General features: G+C 43.6%; 1 protein-coding gene across 1 annotated transcript in view; it reads left to right on the top strand.

The window, feature by feature from the left end:
* CNKSR2 (connector enhancer of kinase suppressor of Ras 2) overlaps nt 1–22,033 on the top strand; it is a 2,376,238-nt gene that overhangs the window by 452,405 nt on the left and 1,901,800 nt on the right. The window contains exon 3 of the mRNA XM_069639527.1: nt 16,136–16,338. Within this exon, the coding sequence (XP_069495628.1) occupies nt 16,136–16,338 (203 nt within the window). The remainder of the gene's footprint in view (nt 1–16,135; nt 16,339–22,033) is intronic.

The following is a 22,033-nucleotide window of genomic DNA, read 5'->3' as shown; positions in this document are numbered from 1 at the left end:
GTCCGCAACCAGGCAATACTGTATGGGAAAACTCCATGTACGGTATGGCAACCCAACAGGCAGCATCAGTAGAAATGATGGCTCAGGCAATGGAGAGGGTGGCCACTTCCATTATCCCCCCCGAAAGGCAGATGGAGCAACAACAGCAGGCAACAGACTCCATTTGCCAATCAAACATGGAAGACATGTTGGCGTTCAACAGGGACAGATGGGCGGCACTGGAGACTATGCGCGAATCCATATTAATAGAGTCCCAGGGCCACAGGGAAACCCTGAGGGTAGAACTACATAACCTCAGGCAGACTCTGGTTGAACTTGAGGCTTCCAGTAATTTAAGGGCAGAACAGCAGCTGGAGCAGCTCACACGTTCACTCTCAGCTGAGCTGCATGCAACACGTGAGGAGATCCGGGCATCACGCGAGCCCATGCGTGCAGAAATGCAGGCAACCCGTGATGTGCTGCATGGGGATCTCCACACTTTAATCCTCCAGAATCAGACCTTCCAGACCTGCATGCTTGCTGCCATGGAGGACCATACCAGGGCTTTGCTTGGGCTGCCTCCCATAGTGCCACCGCCTCCTGATGCAGCAGCAGAGGATGAGCAGAGCAACAGCAGTTCTCCCACAAGGGCATAGCTGTGCAGGCCATGAGCCCAAGGAGGTATTTTTCTTTTGCAACATCCACGCAGGTGGGTGTTGGTGTGCACCCTGTCCTCGAACCTCCTGGGTGGCCTCCCCCACCCCCCTGGCCCTCACATGGCCATTTTTGATTTTTGATTTTTTTTTTTTACAGTGTGTTGCCTTGTGTGGCTCCCGTGGGCATCCACTGTATTCCGGCTGGGCACATGCAGGCTTGTCCTGAGTTTGGGTTAGATGCTTGGGTTTGTGAGACACACACCCCTCCTGCTTCCTGTTTCCATGGGCTTGCAAAGGGTGTGACCAAGAGACAGTGAATTACACAGTGACGTTGGGCTCCCATGAATTGTGTAGGCAGTCTGTAGTCAATACTGTGTAGACATCCCTAGTGGATATTGTTGTTGTATTGTACACTGCATGGTGTATTGATATGTGCTTTTGCATCCATGTCTTCCTCCTAATCTGCAGGTTCCTTCCTCATGTCTTCACAAGGCCGTCTACTTTGCAGATGCAGTTCATGTTGTATGCAGTACACTGAGACATTTGCGTGGCAGCAACACTCTACAGTTGTAAAGGGTCGATGTGATGGCGTATTCAGGTTGTAAGACTACCACTACTTGAACTTAGTACTGTCATGTTTTTGCATTTTTCCATGGTGTGTTGCAGCATTGTGTTGGTGGTAAGTATTTGGTAATGTGTGCTGTTAGTTATACATTACTGGGAGCATATTGTGTGTGGTGTGTGGGCAGTTTCCATTAGGGACAATGTACTTTGTGACACTTGTGTCAGGTCTTGTGCGTTGCTTTGTTTGCTTTCACATTGCATGACATGCCATGGTGTGTTTGGTGGTGGAGCTGGGGAGGGGTTGGGTGACATGGCGCTGTTCTCATGTTGTATTTAGCAAGGGGGTAATGAATTTAGCAGCATAGATGTATGTCTTTTGATGACACAGCATTGGTGGTGTTTGGGTAGGTAGGGATGCACACAATGTAACACCTTCAGGTGACCAATCTCAGGATGGTATGGTTGTGACAGTTGAGTGTCACTTATGTCATCATCATTGATTGCCAGCTGGTATGTGCCAGGGCTGTGTGCACTCCACAGGGGTGTGATTTTATGTGAAGTAATTAGCCACCAGCTGCGTACGAGCTGCCTCACCACGTGCCCTTTCCCCTCCCATGCGCAGCGGGCGTGCATGTGGTTGGGGTTGTGGGGGCAACACCATGTCCAACGGCAGGCCCCGGCGTGTTGCAACGTTGTGCAGGACACATGCTGCCACTATGATCCTGCACACTACTGGGGGAGCATTTAACAGCTGCCCACCAGAGCGCTCAAGGGAGCGAAATAGTGACGTGAGCACTCCGAATGTGCGCTCCACTATTCCCCGGTTTGCAATATGGGCTGTGTTGTATCATACCTCGGGTTGCGTGGTGGGGTTCCGAATTGGCGTCATCATGTGGGTGCTCAGAGTGTAGGCACTGTCCCCTGGGGAGGTTGTGATGGGTATCATTAGTGGGGTTGTGACATTACTCAGTATCTGAAATGCATGCATGTGCAGTGGCATTTATACTCACCAAGCAGCCATGTATCGCCATGCCGCCCAGCTTCTAGGTCCCGGTTTAGGGTTGACATTCTGTAAATGAATCTGTCGTGGGTGGACCCTCAATAGTTGGCATATACTGAGGTGATGATTCCCTTGGCATCACATACTACCTGCACATTGATGGAATGCCAGTGCTTGCAGTTTCTATAGATGTGCTCAGATGCCCTGGGGGGACGTAGAGCCACATGGGTGCAATCAATGGCACCTAGCACTTTGGGGAATTGTGCCACCCCATAGAAATCCTGGACGGCAGCCTGCCTTTCTGCAGGTGTTCTGGGCAGGTATATGTGCCTGCGGACTGATGGCCGTGCAGTCATGATGGCCAACACCTGGTGTAGGCAGCGTGAATGTCTGGCCTGTGACACCCCCCCCCCACTATAGCACTTGTCTGCTGAAATGATCCAGTGGCCAAGACGTGCAGTACATTGAGGACCTTCTCCAGGGGTCTGAGTGCTTGGGAGCACAGGGTGGGTGATGTGAGGTCATCCTCCCACTCACTCACCAGGTCGAGTATTATGTGAGGTGGAAACCTGTACCTCCCATACACCTGGTCATCAGGCATCCCAAAAAGGCTGATTCTGGGTGTAAAAATTCTGGGCCTGACTATCCTCCTCCTCCTCCTGCGGTATCCCACGACCACTGCTGCTAGGAATGGTATATTCATCTTGGCGTCTGAGCTTGTTTGTTGTTTGCGCGCACTTTTATGCTGCGCGGGTCCATGTACGCCTGCTTCCTGCTGGCGTACGTGTTTCTGGATTAGCGCGTCTTTTTTGGCGCACGCATTAGCCCCGTTCGATGATGAATACGTGTTGTAGACGCGCGTCTGGGCGTTCCGCGTATTTGCCTCCTGTACTTCCCCCGTGACGCCCACATTTTCATGCGTTGTTCCCCATTCCGCGTGTTATGCCCCCTGTTCCGCCTACCTTTGTTGTGTGCGCTGCGCTATGTGTGCTTTCGCTGTGTGCTTAGCGCACGCTATTTAGAGACGTGTGCGCCAGCGTGCGCCACGCAGAATTTTAGCGCACATCCAGGGATTTACACGCGCACGGACTTCCATGAATCGCTGTGCGTGGGTTTCGCTGCGATTTTCGCACTTGCACTGCGATTCGCACGCTTGCGCCGAAAATTTCAGTGCACATTAATTCCCTGAATCGGCCTGAAAAACTTTACCAAATCAGGAGGCAGGAGCTGGTCAGAGGGCAAAGCAGGAGTCGAAAACTGGATATCCTCACAAGTATTAGAAAAAGACGAAAGGTAGTTCGTAGGAAAAAGGTCAATTGGGAAAACTTCAATTAGAAGCACTGGAGCACAGGAAGAGAACCTATTTAATTTCTTGAAAAGGGCGGAGACTGGAAGTGAACAAGCCGACATGCCTACGTTGAGTTCTCACGTGACTCGGACAACATGCCTTTGTTATTAACCTCCATGGCAACCTCCATTTGTTCCACATGGAAGGGTTACTGGACCGAAATTTACCACAGGAACGAACACCGTTCTTCAATGTTGTCCGCGGCTGCTGCGCGGCCAAAGTTCTGTGCATGACATGGATAAACATTAATCTAATCCGGGTGAAATCCTGATGGCCAGAAGGGCAGGGTGGGTAGACCCAACCAAATATTCTGTTGGTGGGGACTGTATTGTAGTCTCATTCATGGATCATTCACTTGTTAAATACTTGACTAATTTGAATTCATCCAGAGGATTCAAAACAAATGGCAGCCAATTATTTTGCAAAATAGTTTTGTTGGCCTCCTTTTACCGTATTCCTGGGGGGCTGACCAATTCTTATGCTGATCAACCTGTGTTTGATAGTAGGCACTGTGAGAAAACATTGTCCTCTGGGAGGCCGCTGACCGATCCAAATAATTGCCTCATTCTTAATCGAAGGACTAGACTGTCTGCTGATCACCTGGCTAAGAAGGCAGGCATGGAGTCAACCACAGAAGCGGTGGCCATGGGCTCTAAACATTATGAACTACTATCCACCATCATGGAAATTGATTGACAAGCGGGCACCCCACCTTTAAGCATAATGGGTCCCGAAAGTACACAGGATATCCTTAACTTGGAAGAGGAGAAATATCTGTCAGAGCAACTGAACCAGTCTACCGCCATATGATTCCTTTCATGGAATATAGCAGGGGTTAAGGGAACATTTGCAAACCCTGACATATCACATTTTGTTATATGCTATGACGTGATCCTCTTGCAGAAAAAAAACATGGGCGTTGGAGACCCCTCACCTTTATGGATTTGTGTTTTATGGCATAGAAGCTAATAAGAATAGTAGGGGCTGATGCTTTTGTGATCTGGCAGTACTGATTAGGGCCTTGATTGAAGGGTGGGAGTTATTGGAATAGACATAGATTATCTCAAAATGGTGCTTATATCTTGGCAGAATGGGGGGCCATGGCAGTCCTAAACTTTTATAACAGCCAGTACAAGGTGGAGGCAAATAGGCTACACAATTTAAAATGTTTTATTGAAGAACAATTGGCATTTAGGGCAGATAGTACTACTATTTGACTGCTAGTGGGGGATTTAACCTTAAAATGGGCAAGGGCCTGCCGGATGATCTCTTAAAGCCTTCGTAAGACATGACCCTCAAAATGCCTAAAGCACAGATGCAGAATGGTCGGATCTGCACCAAAGGCCTCCAATTTTTTGTTTGGCTGACAGAATGGGTATGCACGCAATCAATGGCCGTGTCCGCCCGACATTTTGGGCGTTCCCTCATTTCAAAAGCATGAGGTATCCTCAACTATTGATTATTTTTGCCTCTCAGTGCAAATGTGCAAAAGGATCTTGGAATTTGAAGTACTGGGGGTCCTAGTAGCGATCACCATCCAATAAGCCTCACATTCCAGGGGATAGTGGGGAAAGAGAGGAAGGCTGCAAATAACAATTTCCCTGATCTAGTAGATGTTGAGACAATCCAGAATAGGAGAATTAACAGAATTGTGGACTCAAATGAACATCTCAAAATTCTGGAAGAGCAACGCTCATGTGTTTTGTTTATATTACACAATCCCGGCAACACCACCCAGGTGGTGACCAGTTTTGAAGAATTGATGGGGGTCTTTTTTTTAAAGGTTTTGTGCAGAAATGCAAGAGGAAGGCGAAGAGGAATAAGAAGGGGTAGTTGAACAAAGCCTATGTCTCTGCTAAATAAAATGCTTCTGGTGTCCCTAAAATCTTAATTCAGCTCCAAGTGCGATATCATCAAGGCAAGAGCAAGGTATCGAGCCTTGGAAACGTCGAAAATTGAGCTGGATATGGAAGCATGGGTGGGCTTGCTGGAGGCAGTTACAATCCAGCACTCAAAACGGCTTGGGGAATTTGTGAATGGGGGTCCGGTCTATGTGATCGCAAACAGGACAAAGAGAACGCACGTGGATGAACAGTTATGGGGGGAGTACATCTCCAGTCTGTTCAATGGTATGGATCCTTCCCAGTTGGGATTGAATTCCAATTCCTCCCAGCATTTTATAACCGAGGAGGTACTTTTGGCCATTAATAGGCAGGTGTGAAATGGTGCCCCAGGCCTGGATGCTATTCCAGCGTATCTCTTATATGATCAGGTGGAAGTCTGGCCACCACTGCTAACCTATAATGCCTTTTTGCAGTCTGGCAAATACCCAGTTTCCTCGTTGTCGGCTATTATTTTCCAGATTTTGAAAAGGGGGGATCCTGCTAGCTCACTGTCTTATTGACCTTGCTCGATACTTCTTTGAAAATGTTCAGGAAAGGCTTTCTGGGGCATATTGAAACATGGCTTACGGAACATTCTATTCTCTCTGACATTCATCTTGACTTCGGACCAGGAGTGGGCCCAATGAAACATGCTCTGACCTTGTATTTACTGGTCATGAATTTTGTTTTCTACAGGAATGAGGACATATATCCTGTATTCATGGACCTCAGAACGGCCCTCGACAAGGGGAAAAGGTTAAAGCTGTGGGCCATGCTCGGGTCCACGAAGTGCCCAGAGGAGATCTTGACTATGTTGCGGGAGTTACACAGTGGAACTCGAGCTAATGTGCATAGCGGCCCAGATGGGCAATGCACGGCTTGCTTTGAAGTTGGTTTGGTGGTCCACCAGGGCTGTGTGTTAACCCCAGTTCTTGTTACTGTGTATATTAATGATCTACACAAAGCCCTGGCGGACACCCAGGCAGATTTCCTGAGGTTGGGTGGTACGGTTTCCCTGACCTTAGCTTACGCGGATGACACAATTCTGACTGCTGACTGCTAGCACTCCAGTGGCCCTTCAGAAACTGATCAATGCCTACACCAAGCTCATGAATAATTTGGAACTGGAAATGAATACTTCAAAATTGGCTGTGATGGCATGTGTTGGTGGGAGGAGGAAAGCGTCAGCAATGGGTAAAGCCCATCTAGGTAAGCAACAACTAAAGATGGCCTAATACCTGGGTGGGCTTTCCCGTTTTATGACCCAATGTCATAGTCAACCCAATTTACTTGTTGTATAAGCGCCTTACAAATGCACAATACATAAATTAATTAAATTCAATTTCAGGAAATAGATTGCTGATTGCAAATGTCTTGGACACTCTCCCAGTTGTCACCCTGCCACCAGGGGCTGCCCTGCCTGGGTTACTTCTAGATAACCTTTTATTGTTTGCACCATTAAAAGGGATATAGAAGGCTCATGCCTTGTAACTGCCACTTCAGATTTGGAACATCTACCTCCGAGAGACAGATGACTTTCATCAGTAGTGGTATCTATGGGCACAGGTTCCTATATGTCCATCTTCGGGTCCTTAACTTTTATCACCCAGTTTGTTAAATTACCAATTTGTCTACCATCTCTTTTTCAATGGCAATTTTCTTTTTTCCTAGCTTTCTTCAAGATAGCTGGTGTAAGCTGACCCCCATCAGTAGTTCCTACTGGTTTGGTACTGATGGATACTGTCTAAACATTAGACATATGGCCTCCTAAACATGGCTCCAATATGGCCGAGCTAGTACGACCGTACAACGTGCCTGTAAAAAATTGTAACGCACCAGTTGTTTTTGACTAATACGTCATAACGCAGCCGTCTTCTTAGTCACACCACATGATCTTGTCTCTACTGCAGGACCAGACCAGCATTCATGCATCGCGATCCTATCTAGCGCTTTGAGTAAACACAACTTCCCGGACAAGTAGGTTTCACTTTAATTCGAACTTGTGTCAGGTAACTGACCTTACACACGCGCTTAGAAAAACAAATTTGGTTTTCTCTCTTTTTTGCTCCCCCTGCGTCCTGTCCAGCTCCACGTGGTTCGGGTGCACTACTAATGACAAATCTAGGTTTCACGACTCACAGCAAAATAGGAAAATTACTGATGTATGCCACATGTTTTAGAGACCACCGATTCATGCAATCAGGTAGGCTCTCATCTAATTACACACTAAACGGTATTAGATATATCCAAGGATTGTGATACATGATGCATGCTCATTTTGGTGTTGCAGCTCTGCCATCAGAAGACACAGCGCAGTTCGTACCCTCTGTGTTCGGCTGCAGAATTGGCATTTAATATCGGAAAAATTTGAAGGTATGCACCTTTAGCCCTTCACCTTTTGTTTACAGTCACCTTGTACACGGTTAGTGATTAAATCACTGGTAACTCACATACCTCCCCTTCCTTCATTCCCCTTCCCTCTTCCCATTTCCCTCTTTGGAAATAATAAATGCAGATGGTCCCATTATGTTGGACCAATATGTTATAATGTAAATGACTGCATGAAGTGATTCAACCGTGTAGCTGAATCACAGGGGTAACTAATCTGGCCTCAAAATTATTTATGGATAAAATAAATAAAAAATAAAAAATAAAAAAAATATTATGGGCACTGAGATTTGTTTATAGGTTGGTAGAACTTCCTCACCCACTGGGTAATGAAACGAAAGAGACAAATAGAGTTGTCTGGTCGGCTAAGTATATATGTTTTTTGTTTTATTGTAGATATGCTGGGAGAAAATGCAATAGGACTTCCAATATAACATCCTATGCCTTTACATTCTTGGGCTTTTGTGCCCTGAAGAAAGCCTTACACGGATGACTGAACGCTTTTCGAATACCTGTCAGTCTAAACGTGTGTTCAAGAACAAGGCTGGGAACAGACAAACTTCTCTCGACACAATAATTATGGGGACCTTTTCCAAACATGAATTGTATTGTTTAAAGTCACCCATAGGCTACTAACATCCCCTTAGTTTTAGTATAGACATTGTGATACACTATTTCAGTAAAAAGGACATTACTGTCATATCACCAGCTTTTGTTTTGTGATAAATTGTGTTTTATGTTGTTGTGATTTGCAAATGTGACAATCGGTCAATACTTTTATGATATGTTATGTAATAAAATCTGATATATTTTTGTAATTCGACCACTCCCTTCTTTTTATATATGCTGAAAAAGATGACTGTTTAAACCCACCCAGCGCGTGGCCAAGTCTCCAATCTTTAGTGTTACATTGATAGATTGCTCGTTGTGGAACCACTCCTTCATATATATTTCATAGTCCTCTCCCAACGAGCCCCTAACAAAAAAGAGGACATATCGTAGTTTGCTCATTGAGTGTTCACTGTACTGATGGATACCTTTTTTTTTTTGTTTTGATTTTTTTATATTTAACTTTTTCATTCTCTGCCTCTCCTTCTGTGTTATGTATGTAGCCGTGGTTTGTGAGTTAAGCCCTTGCTGGATTCATGTGAAAGTCAAGTGCGATGTGACACATGGGAGATGTGTCAGCAGGCCAATAAAAGGGTCAAACGTGTTCCCGCTTGGCTGTCTGATGCCACCATGACTCCTGCCTGCTGTGTTTCATTTGGTGCTGTTCCAGCACTGTGCATCAGGCAGTGGGCCTGCCCTGCAGAGCCTTCCACCACCAGGGCCCAGGGACACAGGGCACCTTAACACCTTGGAGACACTTGCTTCTATACCAATACTGCTAGGTTGATCATTCAGCACGGAACCTTCTTTGGGCACTGTATATGGTACCTAATGTAAATTGTAGTGTTAAATATTTTCTACATTTCCAAAGTCACTTTTATGTGTGTCAGCAAAGGTCATGTGACACATCACTTTCAGAGATGTCATCATGGTGATAGGTCATGTGACATCGCTTCTTGCAACGTTATCACGTTTGTGATGTCACTTCCTCTATCACTAGCATTGCAGTGAATTGACGCCTCTGGTATACATATTGAATTACAGATGTTTAATTTCGGTTCCAGCTCCATTGATGGTCTGATTTGATTCTATTAAATGATACTGTCAGAGATTTGATACCACGGTCTGTATAATGCTTTAGTCTTAGTGCTTGGGTGTGTGAATGCCTACATAGAGCACATTGTCACTGTCAAGGCAAGAATCTACAAAGGCAGCCTACTTTCAAAAGGTTCTTGAAGGATTTTACCTGAGAAAAACTGAAATGTGATGGCTGAAAGGTTTTGAATCATTTATAACCATCGTCATTGCGCTGGACAGCCCTCGTTTTTCAGCATGCAATGCCATTACAGAAGGGGAAAAACACATGAAAGGCATACTTGGTGGCACCCCGAAAATGGGAGTTCCAGCCGAACTACTAGGTCACATCTCTTCTGCTTGAGACCACAAGCAACCTCATACATGTTTAAGGCTCGGTCATTCAATTAAAGTAGTGTCCCTGTAACAACATTTCCAATATATATACCAAATGTATATTAAAAAAACAAATGTGATGTTAATTTTGAAGGAACGCCCTTGAACGCTTTAGTATCGTGACCCAAGAAGATACTGCAACACAGGGTTTATTATGAAACTAATATTAGGTGTTTATTAAAAGGTTAACAAGTATATTATAACTGTATTGGCAAAAGAGGAGGGAGTCCGCCCATCACTGCTGCGGCTGGGAGACGTTGTGATTCAACCTCCATTCCAGTTCCAGCCCTCGAGCTCAGAACTCGTGCTCGCCCACTAGCATGGGAGTCTGGCGCAGGGAACCATGATGCGGCCAGGCAGATCTCTTAGGCTAGGCAGGTGTCTTCGCGTGTAGCACGACTGCTACACATCTCCCCTCCTTTATAATGTACAACAAACAACAACAAAACAAAAAAAACAAATGTCTTGAAAAGACAAGCAAAGTCACACATAGTCCTCCATGCGTTTAGGTGTGCGATAAGTCCTTCCCCATCTGGACTTGCAGGCAATGTCTCTGGAAAAAGCTGGCAAGGAAACAACTTCAGATTTGTTTGGACACACTTTTAGAAAAGCTTCTGGTACAACCTTTGCCCTAGGCACACTTCTCATACTTTCCACTCCAACATCATTTCCGCGACAATTGAATCCTTCACCCAATTCCTTCACACCCAAACTAACATCATGCCCGACACCAATGAGCCCACTATTCCGTGGAAAAGATGGATCAAGTCCTTTGAACACTATGCCGGAGCTGTTTGTGGCCCGAATTGTAGTGCAGAAAAGAGGAAATCACTGTTGTTACACTGTTTAGGCCCAGCGGGTTAAGAAAAATATGAAACCCTGCCAGAATTTATCAACAGAAGAAGGCTCCAACATCAATGAATATGAACGCGCAGTCATGAAGATTGACAAACATTTTGAAAAGATAATAAGTATTATTTTGGAGAGGTACAAATTTGGCAAGAGAACGCAAGAGGAGGGAGAAAGTGTTGAGAAATTCATCACTGCATTAAGGAAACTTGCCAAGTCATGCAATTTTAATGAACAACTCGATGAAAGACTAAGGGACCAGTTCATACTGGAGTGCCGGAGTGCAAAAGTAAGGGAGAAACTTTGGTCAGAAAACGATCCATCCCTAGATACAGTGCTTTGTGTAGCGAAGGAAGTAGAACATACTGAGGTGTGTGTAAAGGAATTAGAAAATAAGATGAAACATGTTCAAATTTAAACCAATAATTTGAAAACTGCCAAAGTATCCTGCAATATCTCTGAAGAAACTGAGTCCATATCTATCATTAATAATGCCTCTGTCAAATGGAAATTGTCAACCAGACAGTACAAGCCATCACATTCTGACAAGGGGAAGTATAGAATCAATCAGAAAGGAATTTCTAATGACCGCACCAAGAAGGATAGTCCTGACAAACAATCTACAAACCCAAGAAGAAAACGCCAAGGGAGGTGTTATAGGTGTGATAGCGTCAATCACTGGGCCGACGACCCAGAATGCCCGGCCTATAAGCACGGGAGTCTAGCGCGGGGAACCATGATACGGCCAGGCAGTTCTCTTAGGCCAGGCAGGTGTCTTCCTGTGTAGCACGACTGCTACAAACGCTCACACCAGAGAAAATACAACCCGCTAGGGAAGAAACAAAACAAGTCAATCTTGTAAAGATAACAAGCTTTAATCTCAGACAAAGATGAGAGCAACAGCAAAGAACTCTGCTGCCAAGAACATTTCTGGTGAAAAAGGGTACACGCAGAGGCTTAAGAGAAGACACATAGGCATTGTAACGCAATACTATATCGCGGCTGGTTGGTGTTGCCCTGTACTGGAATCCTCCTGCTCCATAAGGAATGCCAGGTCATTAGTTCCAGACCAGTCCGTCCGTCTTCCATCACGTGGGTGCTGCGGAGATCATCTTCTTCTCACCGACGAAGGTCAAAGAACAAATAAACTACACTCCTAACGCAATGCTACTTCATCATTATACTGCGCACCTGGCAGGATTTAAGACTGGCACAAAGGAGGTTCTGGGGCACTCTGACCTCCACACACACATTTCACTCTATAATGTATCCCTCCCTGCACCCTGCAATACACATTATATGATTGTAGCTCACAGACGTGCAATGTCTGTTCTCTTTGAACATTCAAGACTTGTTACTTTAGGGGTGATAGTCGAAGAGCACCACATGCCATGGAATTCAGGGATCTTGAGGTTTAGTCAGTTATATGGGGAATACCTCGTGGTCGCCTGGGGATTGGCCGGGTCAGGCTTTGGCCAGTGCGAGATAACCTACACACCAGGTGCCGGTCTATGATCGCCGCCATGTAGGCCACATTCCTTTCAGATAGAAAATCATTGTTGCAACACTGTTAGAACATTGAATTAATTTTATGGCAGTTGGGGCTGTGGTTTGTCCTCATGGGACCTCGGGCATGGCTGGAAGTTTCACTTGTCTCGCAATTAGGGCCTAATACATGAAATGCTACATTCACCATGGAGGCCTTGTCTCCTAGCTATGATTACTAACATCAGCGCAAAATGCACTAACATCTACACAGAATGGCAATCTTGTTCGTGCCCTGGGCTACACTATGTGGGTTGATTATATTGGGGTGGGGTCCTAACACCGTTCTCCCTCCCCCTGGCCCATCATAGTGCTTCGAATGCAGCTCGCCTTACTCTAAAGTGCTTAGGGCGGTGGGACGGGGTCGCCCCCTTCCCAACAATTTCAATCAGTCATTATGTTCTGAACAGTGTAGTAACATCAATTCATTATACAAAATATAAAAACAATGTATACTCTTATAGACACGAACATAGCACAAAAAAGACAAACAACATACTCACTCTTCTGCATAAACAAATGAACAACACATACATAACAAATGAAAAACAAATAAGTGTGACAAGAGGCATGTGAACATCAACACCTCTGTGAAACTTATGCTGGTGAGCTGCTTGTAGGATCATATGACAAATACGTTTTATGAAAGTGGAATAATGAGCCAGTCAAGACGTAGGTATTAGGCTTTGGCCTAATTTTGAATGAACATCAGCACAATTAATGTTGTTATGATTAAGTGTTCCAAAGCATCGCATGTTAGCTTTGGACAAAACGCCATTGTTAATGTGGCAGGGACCTTCTTCATTGTGGAACGATGTAGTGGTATTTTCCTCTCTGGGTAAATCTGCAAGAATTACAGATAATGTTCTTCAGGAACTTTGCTGCAGGTAGTGTAGACATGTCTGTGAGGATAAAGTCTGAGAACATACGCATAGCCTGCCTTCAGGGTGTTTTCCACAGAGTTGTGTCTCTTCACAAACTAGCTCACCATAGTCTTCTGAGGAGACACCCGGATGGGAAAAAAACAAACAAGTTTTCTGTGATTAGGCCATATAATATTCTGTGGGTAAATGTCTCCTGTGTGGTTTCTGATCAATAGAAATCATATACCTCTCCTAGTGCTTAAATCTCTTTAGGACCTATGAAAAAGTTTCCTAATAACCAAGGTTGGTTTTGGACTTAGTTTTCAGAAATTCCGCATTGATGCTAAAACATAATTAATTTGCTTATCGTTCATTAAATCAAGTTGTGTGTGAATTCATTCCAGCAGTTACTGCCTTTTGTCAGCCGGTAAAAACAAAAAGCGCCCCGTCATTGCAGGGGTCTGGGGAACTTTCCGAATTTCGTTATCTGCGAATACTATGCCCGCTAAGTGTTCTTACCTGAAACATGATGGAGCAATGGCAGGAGAAATGAAGTCTCCTGCAGTTTGGTGTGTTCAGACCGGTGTGATTGTCTCCGACGGCAAAAGCTAATTTAGATCAAATGCGAGAAGAAGGTCGTTCATCTGCTACTCAGTTGTGATGTCACCGGGCAACATTAATGACGTTGAATATTTAAACAATGTGTGCAGGCAAAGAAAGAGAGCCGCGAAATTGATGAATACGGCATTTAAAGTATGCATGCTGTCACTTATACTCAAAGGCATGGAATAAGGATTATTTATGCAAAGTTTGATTACTAATACTAAATGAAACTGCAAGAAATAATTCTTTACATCCAGTTTTACCAGGTCTGTAAGTTTTCATTCAATGACATGACATGAGTAATTCTGTGCAGTGGTGAAAGTGTGCGGGAGCAGTTGAGAGCGGTGCTCCTCTACTTTTTTTAATGACATTTTACTGTTCCTATACTTTTATGTTAAAAAGAAACCGATACGGAATGTCTTAGTTTTAAAATAAAAGTGTAGGTAGCAGTTGAAACTTGCACGTCACTGCACTGTACTGAACGTTCCCTTAAACATCAGGCATATTTTGGAGGTTTGGATTGTGCGTGGGTGGGGTGGGGTATGGCGATGAGGCTTGTGAGGAACTGGGGCAGTTCTGCAACATATGGTTCACTAATGGAGCTTGGACCGTTTTGTTACGAATCTTAGATCTATGTTCAGTTATTCTGATAGGGATAGCTAGATCGTGTAGTCATGCTGATGTGAATTAAATTGCAGGGGTATCGAATTGTATAGAATACATTCCTTGTTTTACAGTTAGTGAAATGTTTAAGAGATGAAGTGAACGTTCTGGAAGTAAAAACTGTTTTGTTTTTGTGTGCTGACAAGAAGTGCAAGTGAAACACTGAAAATGTCCAGCGATAGGTAGGTTTTCAAGACTGCAACAGAAGGAAATGGTGTTTTCTGACTTAGGGCTCATGAACTTTCCATACACTGTGAAAGGTCTCTGACGTTTCTCCCTCTTTTTAATGCAAATAGTTCAAAATTCGAAATGAGCCCGTGCTTTTTACTGACCTCCAGTATCTCTTTACCAAATGTTTGTTTTTGGTAGGTTTTTTTGAGAAGGTAGTCATACAGACAAACTGATCTTCGGCAGTTTGTTTAGCCTTGTTTTCAAACATTAGTACCCGGCAAGAGTCAAGCAGGTTGTAAAACACATTCTGATTGGGTCTCGCCGGGTCGTTACCCGGCTGGGAATCCCTCGGCCGGGATTCCATGACATTGTTCTCGGTGGTGGTCGTGGCAGCCCCTCAGCCAATGAGAAGGCTAGAAACGGGGATATGCCCACTCCGAGCCTCCACACGGCTGAGAAGCTGCCATCGTCCCCCGCCGGGGACTCAGGTATGTTTTCTTTTTTAATTCCCTTTCCTCCCACATCCCTGCTCTCCTAAACCCACTTACCTTATGCCTGCTTTGTTCCCGGCGGGAGATGCTGGCAGCCTCCAGCTGCGTGGAGGCTCGACGCGGGGCCATCCTCGCACCGAGCCTCCACACGGCTGAAGGCTGCCATCCTCCCCCGCCGGGGACTCAGGTATGTTTTTTTTCCTTTAGTTATTTTTTTTCCTCCCTTCCTCCTGAAACCCACCCTCCCAACCCCACTCACCTTCTTCTCTTAATTTTTTCGGGAGCAGACTCTGTTTTCCCTTCCCCGGCGGCCAATTTCTCAGTCATTTTTTTTTCTTTTTCTGTTCCGAAACGCTGCAGCGTTTCGGGACAGAAATAACAGCTTTTAGTAGCCCAGTCTCGCAGATCTTGCGGGCCGGTTTACTAATAGCAATATGCCTGGAGCGGCGGGGCATTACCGAGTGAGGTAATGCCCCGGGGCCTTCGTAAAGGCCCTTGCTTCGCTCGGGCGTATAACTATGGGCCCCGGGGCATTACCTGACTCGATAATGCCCCCGCCTGTCGTGGCATATTGCTTAAGTATCGCTCTGGGTGTAAAACAAACCCCTTTGGCTGCTTTTATAGTTCATAAGGGTACTCAGGGTCTTGTATTTATTGAGCATTTGTTAGGCAATTAATTACACGACAGAATAGTGTTCCCAAACGCCAAAGGGCAAAATGGGAAGGCAACAAGGGGAGTAAATAAAATTGTCAAGAACAGTAAATATATGATTGTGGGCAGTCAGTGGGGTGTTATTTACTGTATAATAAGCAGAAAAGATGACACCAATGACCACATCGTGGGTATTGAAGATACACAGAAGATCACCATGGTCAATTAAGTAAATCTCTCACAGTGGCTTTTGTGGACAGATACCAGATTGTTATTTATAGTAATGGTCTTTCACACTTCAGCAACAAAAATAGTTCTCTCTCAAATGTCACCTTTTAACTCATCATAAAGAAGGGTAATGAATATGCATGTTTATAGTAACTTTTTGTTTTGCTTTGCAGAATTATGGCTTGGAAACCGAAAATCTAAAAACTCTCTCACACAAACTGAATTCTTCTGCAAAAAATCTGCAAAACTTCATAAGCGGTAGGAGGAGGAGTGGCCATTATGATGGGAAAAGTAGCAGGAAATTACCAAATGACTTCTTGACCTCTGTGGTGGATCTCATTGGAGCAGCTAAAAGCCTGCTAGCTTGGTTAGACAGGTAAACTCTAACATTGTTTGTCTGGAAACATGTTTATATAATATGGTGTCTCTGCACATTCTGTACCTTTTCCTCTGAACCTCAAAATCAAATTTATAACTCTACAATCAAGTATCAAAGTCACTACCAGAGGTATCTAGGAACTTTTCACCTTTGCAAATGCAATTGTGCACTGCATTAACCAAAGGCCAAAAATTGCCTGTAATGCAAATACATACTCCTTCTTGAACCAGGGCAATTTTTGTCCCACTAATAATGCCACATTGCACTAACTATGATTCAAAGTTATATAATGGGGCCCCAGAAGTTTATTGTTTGCCTTATTTTCAAAATGTTGCCTTTGCCACTTGTCAAGCCATTTCCGATTTTTCACAAGTCTACTCTATGGACAAACAGATATGATTGCGCATCCTATGTGAAAAAGGCTTACATTGTGCAAACTTTATCCAAGCAGGTTAGGAACACCAATATAAATTATTCCCCAGAAAATGGTGTGTGGTGGCCTCGCAGCAAATGAGGAGGCTCTTAACGGAGACTTTACCACACTGGGAAAGAAACCGCTGTGAGTCTCCTCAGATCGTGAGGCTGCCACCTTCCCTTGCCGGATTGACTGTGCATCTCGTCTCCCTACCACCAGCGCACTTACCTGTCCTGCTCTGTGCTTCCTTGCACCAGGAACACTAGTGTTCCCGGTGAAGCACTGATCCGACAAGTGCTGCCATGAAAAGGGAGAAGGGATTCCATGTTGTTCCCTTCTCCCCAATGCATGGTGGGCATTTTTTTGTTTTTTATCTCGATTTGAAAAATGGTTTACATGCTGTTTCTCAACTTTAGAAAAATAATTTTTTGGTACCCCGGTACAACGTGCCAGGGTACTAATAGCTATAGAACCATTGAAGGGAGGCATTACCCAGCGGGTAATGCCTGGGGGCTCACAGTAAGATCCTTGCTATGCTCGGACCTTGTACTGATGCCACAGGGGTATTACCAGACAGTAATTGTCCCCCTCCTCCGGTTCTCGTGCTTTGATATAAAAATTGTACTTGCTTATTGAACAAATGAATGTCTTTCCTGGTTCTCAATGGAACATTTTTCATAGTTATACAACATATCACAAATTATTGCATTCTTTAAGTTTTCTTTCTAATATAAGGGAGAGTAGAATAGACCACATGAGCTAAAAAGCATGTAATCCACAGGTCTTCCCTGCATATATATATGGGGTAAAAAGGGTTAAAAACAAATCAGCATTTTGGAATTCCATTTTTTTTTTTGCAGTGATCATATAGATCCCCTTTAGAGTATGTACATTATGTTTTCAGTGTAGTATGACCGAATTAAATGAGCTGCTTAAAATTCTCTTTGTAACTGAACAAAAACAGCCACTGTGGATATGTGATGCCATCAGTGATGCCATCAATTATGCTATTTGTTATGCCATCTTTCATGTGCTGGGTGTTAGTCTTATCAATGCATGGTGGTTGCGTGAGTTATGGTTGCATAGCTTACCATAAATGGTGAATTTGTTTGGTTTGCCGATTTTACCCTGCAACCATAATGTCCCTTTAACACATTTTTTTCAATGAATCTCATCCGTTTTTATTAGTTCAACTCAAGCATAATGTCCCTTTAACAATGTTTTTTCAATGAATTTCATAGGTTTTTTATTAATGCAACTTAACCATAATGTCCATTTAACAACGTTTTTCAGTTAATCTGTGATAGAGGATAGCAGAAAGGAAAACGTGGACACACCTTTAAATTTGGCTCTGACCGAAATAAACAGATGTCAAAATACACACAATTCTATCATTTGTGATTGGGCCACATCAGACTCTTCAATGGTTCAGTCATTTATGTTTGCGAATCTTAATAATTTTGGACTGACAAGATGTTAACAAACCTGCCTCAAACCAAACAAAGAAACATTCCATGTGCCCACCAATTTGAAAAATTGGATTCATCTCATATAAAATCACTGCATTTTCGCCTAATATTCTATTATACAAATGTATGATAATATTTTAAATTAGACTATTAAACATCTTGATTTATTCAGCAGACCTTATAATCTCCTCAAGGATACAAAATTAGGGTGATTGTCCAAAGCTGAGATGCCATATAATAGGACAGAGGTTGTCTCCTATTCAGTAATCAAATTTGGGGATATAAAACCTAACCAATTTGGGACTTAACAGCAATCATCATAAAGAAAAACAGTTAGTAATTCTGATACTGCAGATACTTGGCTAAAACATGTGTAGAGTGGAATTTTTGATAATCCATCTTTGGGCCTGAGATAAGGGGCAAATTGAATAAGATAACTTGTAAATTGCTTCTTCTATGGAAAAAAGGATATTACTCGAGAAAAGGAAGAAAACAAAAGAAAGGCAGAAACCGATGATGGGCTAGAGTTCCAAGGGCAGTCAAATTAAAAAAGAGGAATACAAATAGAATAAGTATAAGCAAATAGTGGATTCAATGGTGATGCTGCTGACAGTAATCACTGAATGCATATAAACATACAAAAGAACAAGAGAAGGTCCAAAAACAAGAAGCATCATTATCAAAGTACTACAACCTTTTTAAATCTCATACACATATTGAGCAAATGATGTATTGAGACAATATTTAAAAGAAAAGGAGGAAAAACTAAGGAAGAATATAGTCATGGAGAGCTAGCGACAAAAAGAATTTCAGAGAAGCAAAACCTCAGAATCGGATTAATCAGTTCACAGTAAAAACCCAGTTAATACCTTGATATGTCAAAACGATATGCAGATTAAGGGCCCAGAGGCTAGGAACACAAACCAAGACACGATAGTTCTCCTTGCTCTAGGAGTTACAAAGAGAACAAGTGGGATATTTTCCTTCTGAAAAGAAACATCAAAAAACATATTTATGACTCATATTTTCCTAGAAGAAAGTAGCCCAACAAATAGTGCTACACTAACTTTCTCTAATCATGAGATTTAGGATTGTAGAAAGCGGGGATATTGATTTCAATGAATTTATAGATAACACAGATACCCACATTGTATTAATAGTTTTTGTGACAATACAATGGATGATGTAATGCTTTGATATGTAGAAGGTCTAAGGAAAATAAGAGTCGATCATTGTATGCCTTGAGAATGCATTATCTAGACCACCAAAAAAAGGGACGCTTAGAAATAGATGCCTACACAAGACTGCAATGGAAGAGGAGAGCTGGTGGGCTTTGAAGAAGTATGTTATTCATGGGTTGCAGGGTCCAGGTGATAGTGTGTCCTGGAAGGGGTTTTGTAGGAGGTATAATCTGAAGGGATGGACAGGGTGTGGAATCAAGGAGGACAAGATCCAGTGCGGGAGGATGGCGGGCGTTGGGGTAGGGGCACTCATCATAGCCCATGATGGTATGAAACCCCCAATTGATGCATAATCCTGCTTGTTTGAGACCACTCCAGGTCGTAAAAAAAGGCAGCCTTTTTGGAGTGGAAAAACATGGGAAGGGTATTAGCAGAGATCATAGAACTAGGATCACACCCCACATTTCTCAGAAATGAGTGGAAGATTCTAATCCCTTCATCATTACATGTTTAAGAAACAGTGGTCAAGACTCAAATAATAACTTGAAGGGCAAACAAAATGAGGATTGTATGACATGGTCGTGGTTGCCTGGCACGTTGCAGTGCAAGCAACTACTGCAACCCTAATCCTAAAAGAACACACCTGCTCATATTTTCTTGACCTTCTTGACCTTCAAGGGACCACTCTCATCTTCAATACTCAACTGATATTTCAATGGCCCATGATAAATTCCATCTCATAGAAGTGCGGGTCTTTGATTCAAGGGGTTTTCCGTATAAATGAGCAGGCTACGAAGTCAATGTTTTAGGAGTCCTTATGGAGTGTTCCTGGTACGGGTGAAATACGCTCTGAGAAGTCATAAAATCCCAATACATCCCAAAAATGTATATATGAGGAGAAATAAATATAAACCTACCAATAGAACAAGTTAGAATGTCATTATTAAATGTAGGATGCAAACTTCCTGGGCACTCTAACAACTCAAACCTCTTTAAAAAGCTAAAAGAATTAATGTGTGCATGATGTATGTATTACCCACAAGATCAGTATAATGATTATGGGTGACTTAAATGCTTGTCTCCCGGCTAATCAGAATTAAAATATGAGGGTTTTTTAATGAAAAATGATTTGTGTAATTAGGTTGACATTATTTTCTCTAACAAATCAAACCAGGAGTGATTTGATGATTTTGGCCGTGGTGCTCTAGCTTGCTATACTAAAGGGACAGTTTCCGGGGAATATACTGGCAAACATTATACAAATAGCAAATAATTACATATCAGTATTAGATCAAATTTTAGTTTTAGCACATGTAGCAAGGACTTTATCCCTGATATATAATCTGTCAGAAATCAGGGGTCATGCAATGCTTTCCCTAGCCTGGGACATGGACGAGCCTAGACTCAAGACTACCCCACATTTCAGGCAAATAAAGAGGTATTTCACCCATATCAGGAACACTCCTTTGGCTATAACCCAAAATATCTTAACCATTGCTGTCACAAATGCCATGAATTGTGAAATCTTATTGCCATCATCTGTATTTTGTAGCTAATTTTTGATGTTCCCTCATGCCAGCAAGGTGTATCTCTATATTGATTGATATTGTTTTTTTTTTATCACGCTCATGCACAAGGGAGGCGAACAAGGGAGAACAAACAACGGTCTTATTAGCCCACTGACATTGAGAACGCACAAGTGCATGGGAGAGGGACAGGGGAAAGTGCATGGGATAAGGGGAGAAGTGGAAAGTGCTGAGCAAAGGAATAGAAATAAATACATAATAAATACATAAATAATAAAAGCAACAAACAGTGGTAGTGCAACTAGCAATTGGCAAGTGCTAGGTTTAAGGCAACAGACATGGTGTGTCTGATAAGTGCAGTAAAAAAGGGGGAGCTGTAGGGTTACAGATGCAGACCCCAGTGCAAGGGATTGCCAGAAGGCAGTGCGGGAGGGTGGCAGGGTGAGCAGGTACCTGGGCCCGAAATTCAGAGGGTAACCAGGTGCAAGATGCCGAGACAGAAGAGATCAGCGGGGGAGAGGAGGAGCGAAGGCAGAAGCAAAGAGGAAGGTCTTGAGGTGCTTCTGGAACCAGAGATGGGTCTCCTCAAGTTTCAGAGTGGCAGGGAGGCTGTTCCAGAGGGAGGCCCCAGTCGAAGACAGAGATCTACCCCAAGCTCGTTTCTTTGAATAACGACTGACCCTGAGGGAGTTAGAGGCGGAGGAGCGAAGAGCTCAGAAAGGAAGGCATTTACAGAGAGATAGCTGAAGGTATTTTGGACCCAAGCCCCAGAAAGCCTTGTGGACAATGCAAAGGGTCTTGAATGTAATCCTTGCTGCCACAGTGAGCCAGTGGAGAGATTTCAGGGCTGTAGAGATACGTTCCCAGGGCTAAGGGCCAAGGACAAGTCTTGCAGACCTGTTCTAAATAAGTTGCAAAGGGCAGAGTGTAGAAGCAGGTAGATTTAGAAAGAGGTTGTTGCAATAATCCAACCTAGAGAGAATCAGGGCTCAAGAGACAGTGAGCATCTGGGGGAAGGAGAGGAAAGGCAGAATATCTCTAAGGATGTGCAGTAGGAAGTTTGAATTTTTAGAGACTTCAGAGATGTGGGCAGATAAGGAA

The sequence above is a fragment of the Ambystoma mexicanum genome, chromosome 7q, assembly GCF_040938575.1.
Source record: "Ambystoma mexicanum isolate Mex_15411 chromosome 7q, UKY_AmexF1_1, whole genome shotgun sequence".
Classification (NCBI taxonomy): Eukaryota; Metazoa; Chordata; class Amphibia; order Caudata; family Ambystomatidae; genus Ambystoma; species Ambystoma mexicanum.
The sequence above is the reverse complement of the archived record's forward strand: the minus strand, read 5'-3'. Positions and strand labels throughout refer to the sequence as shown.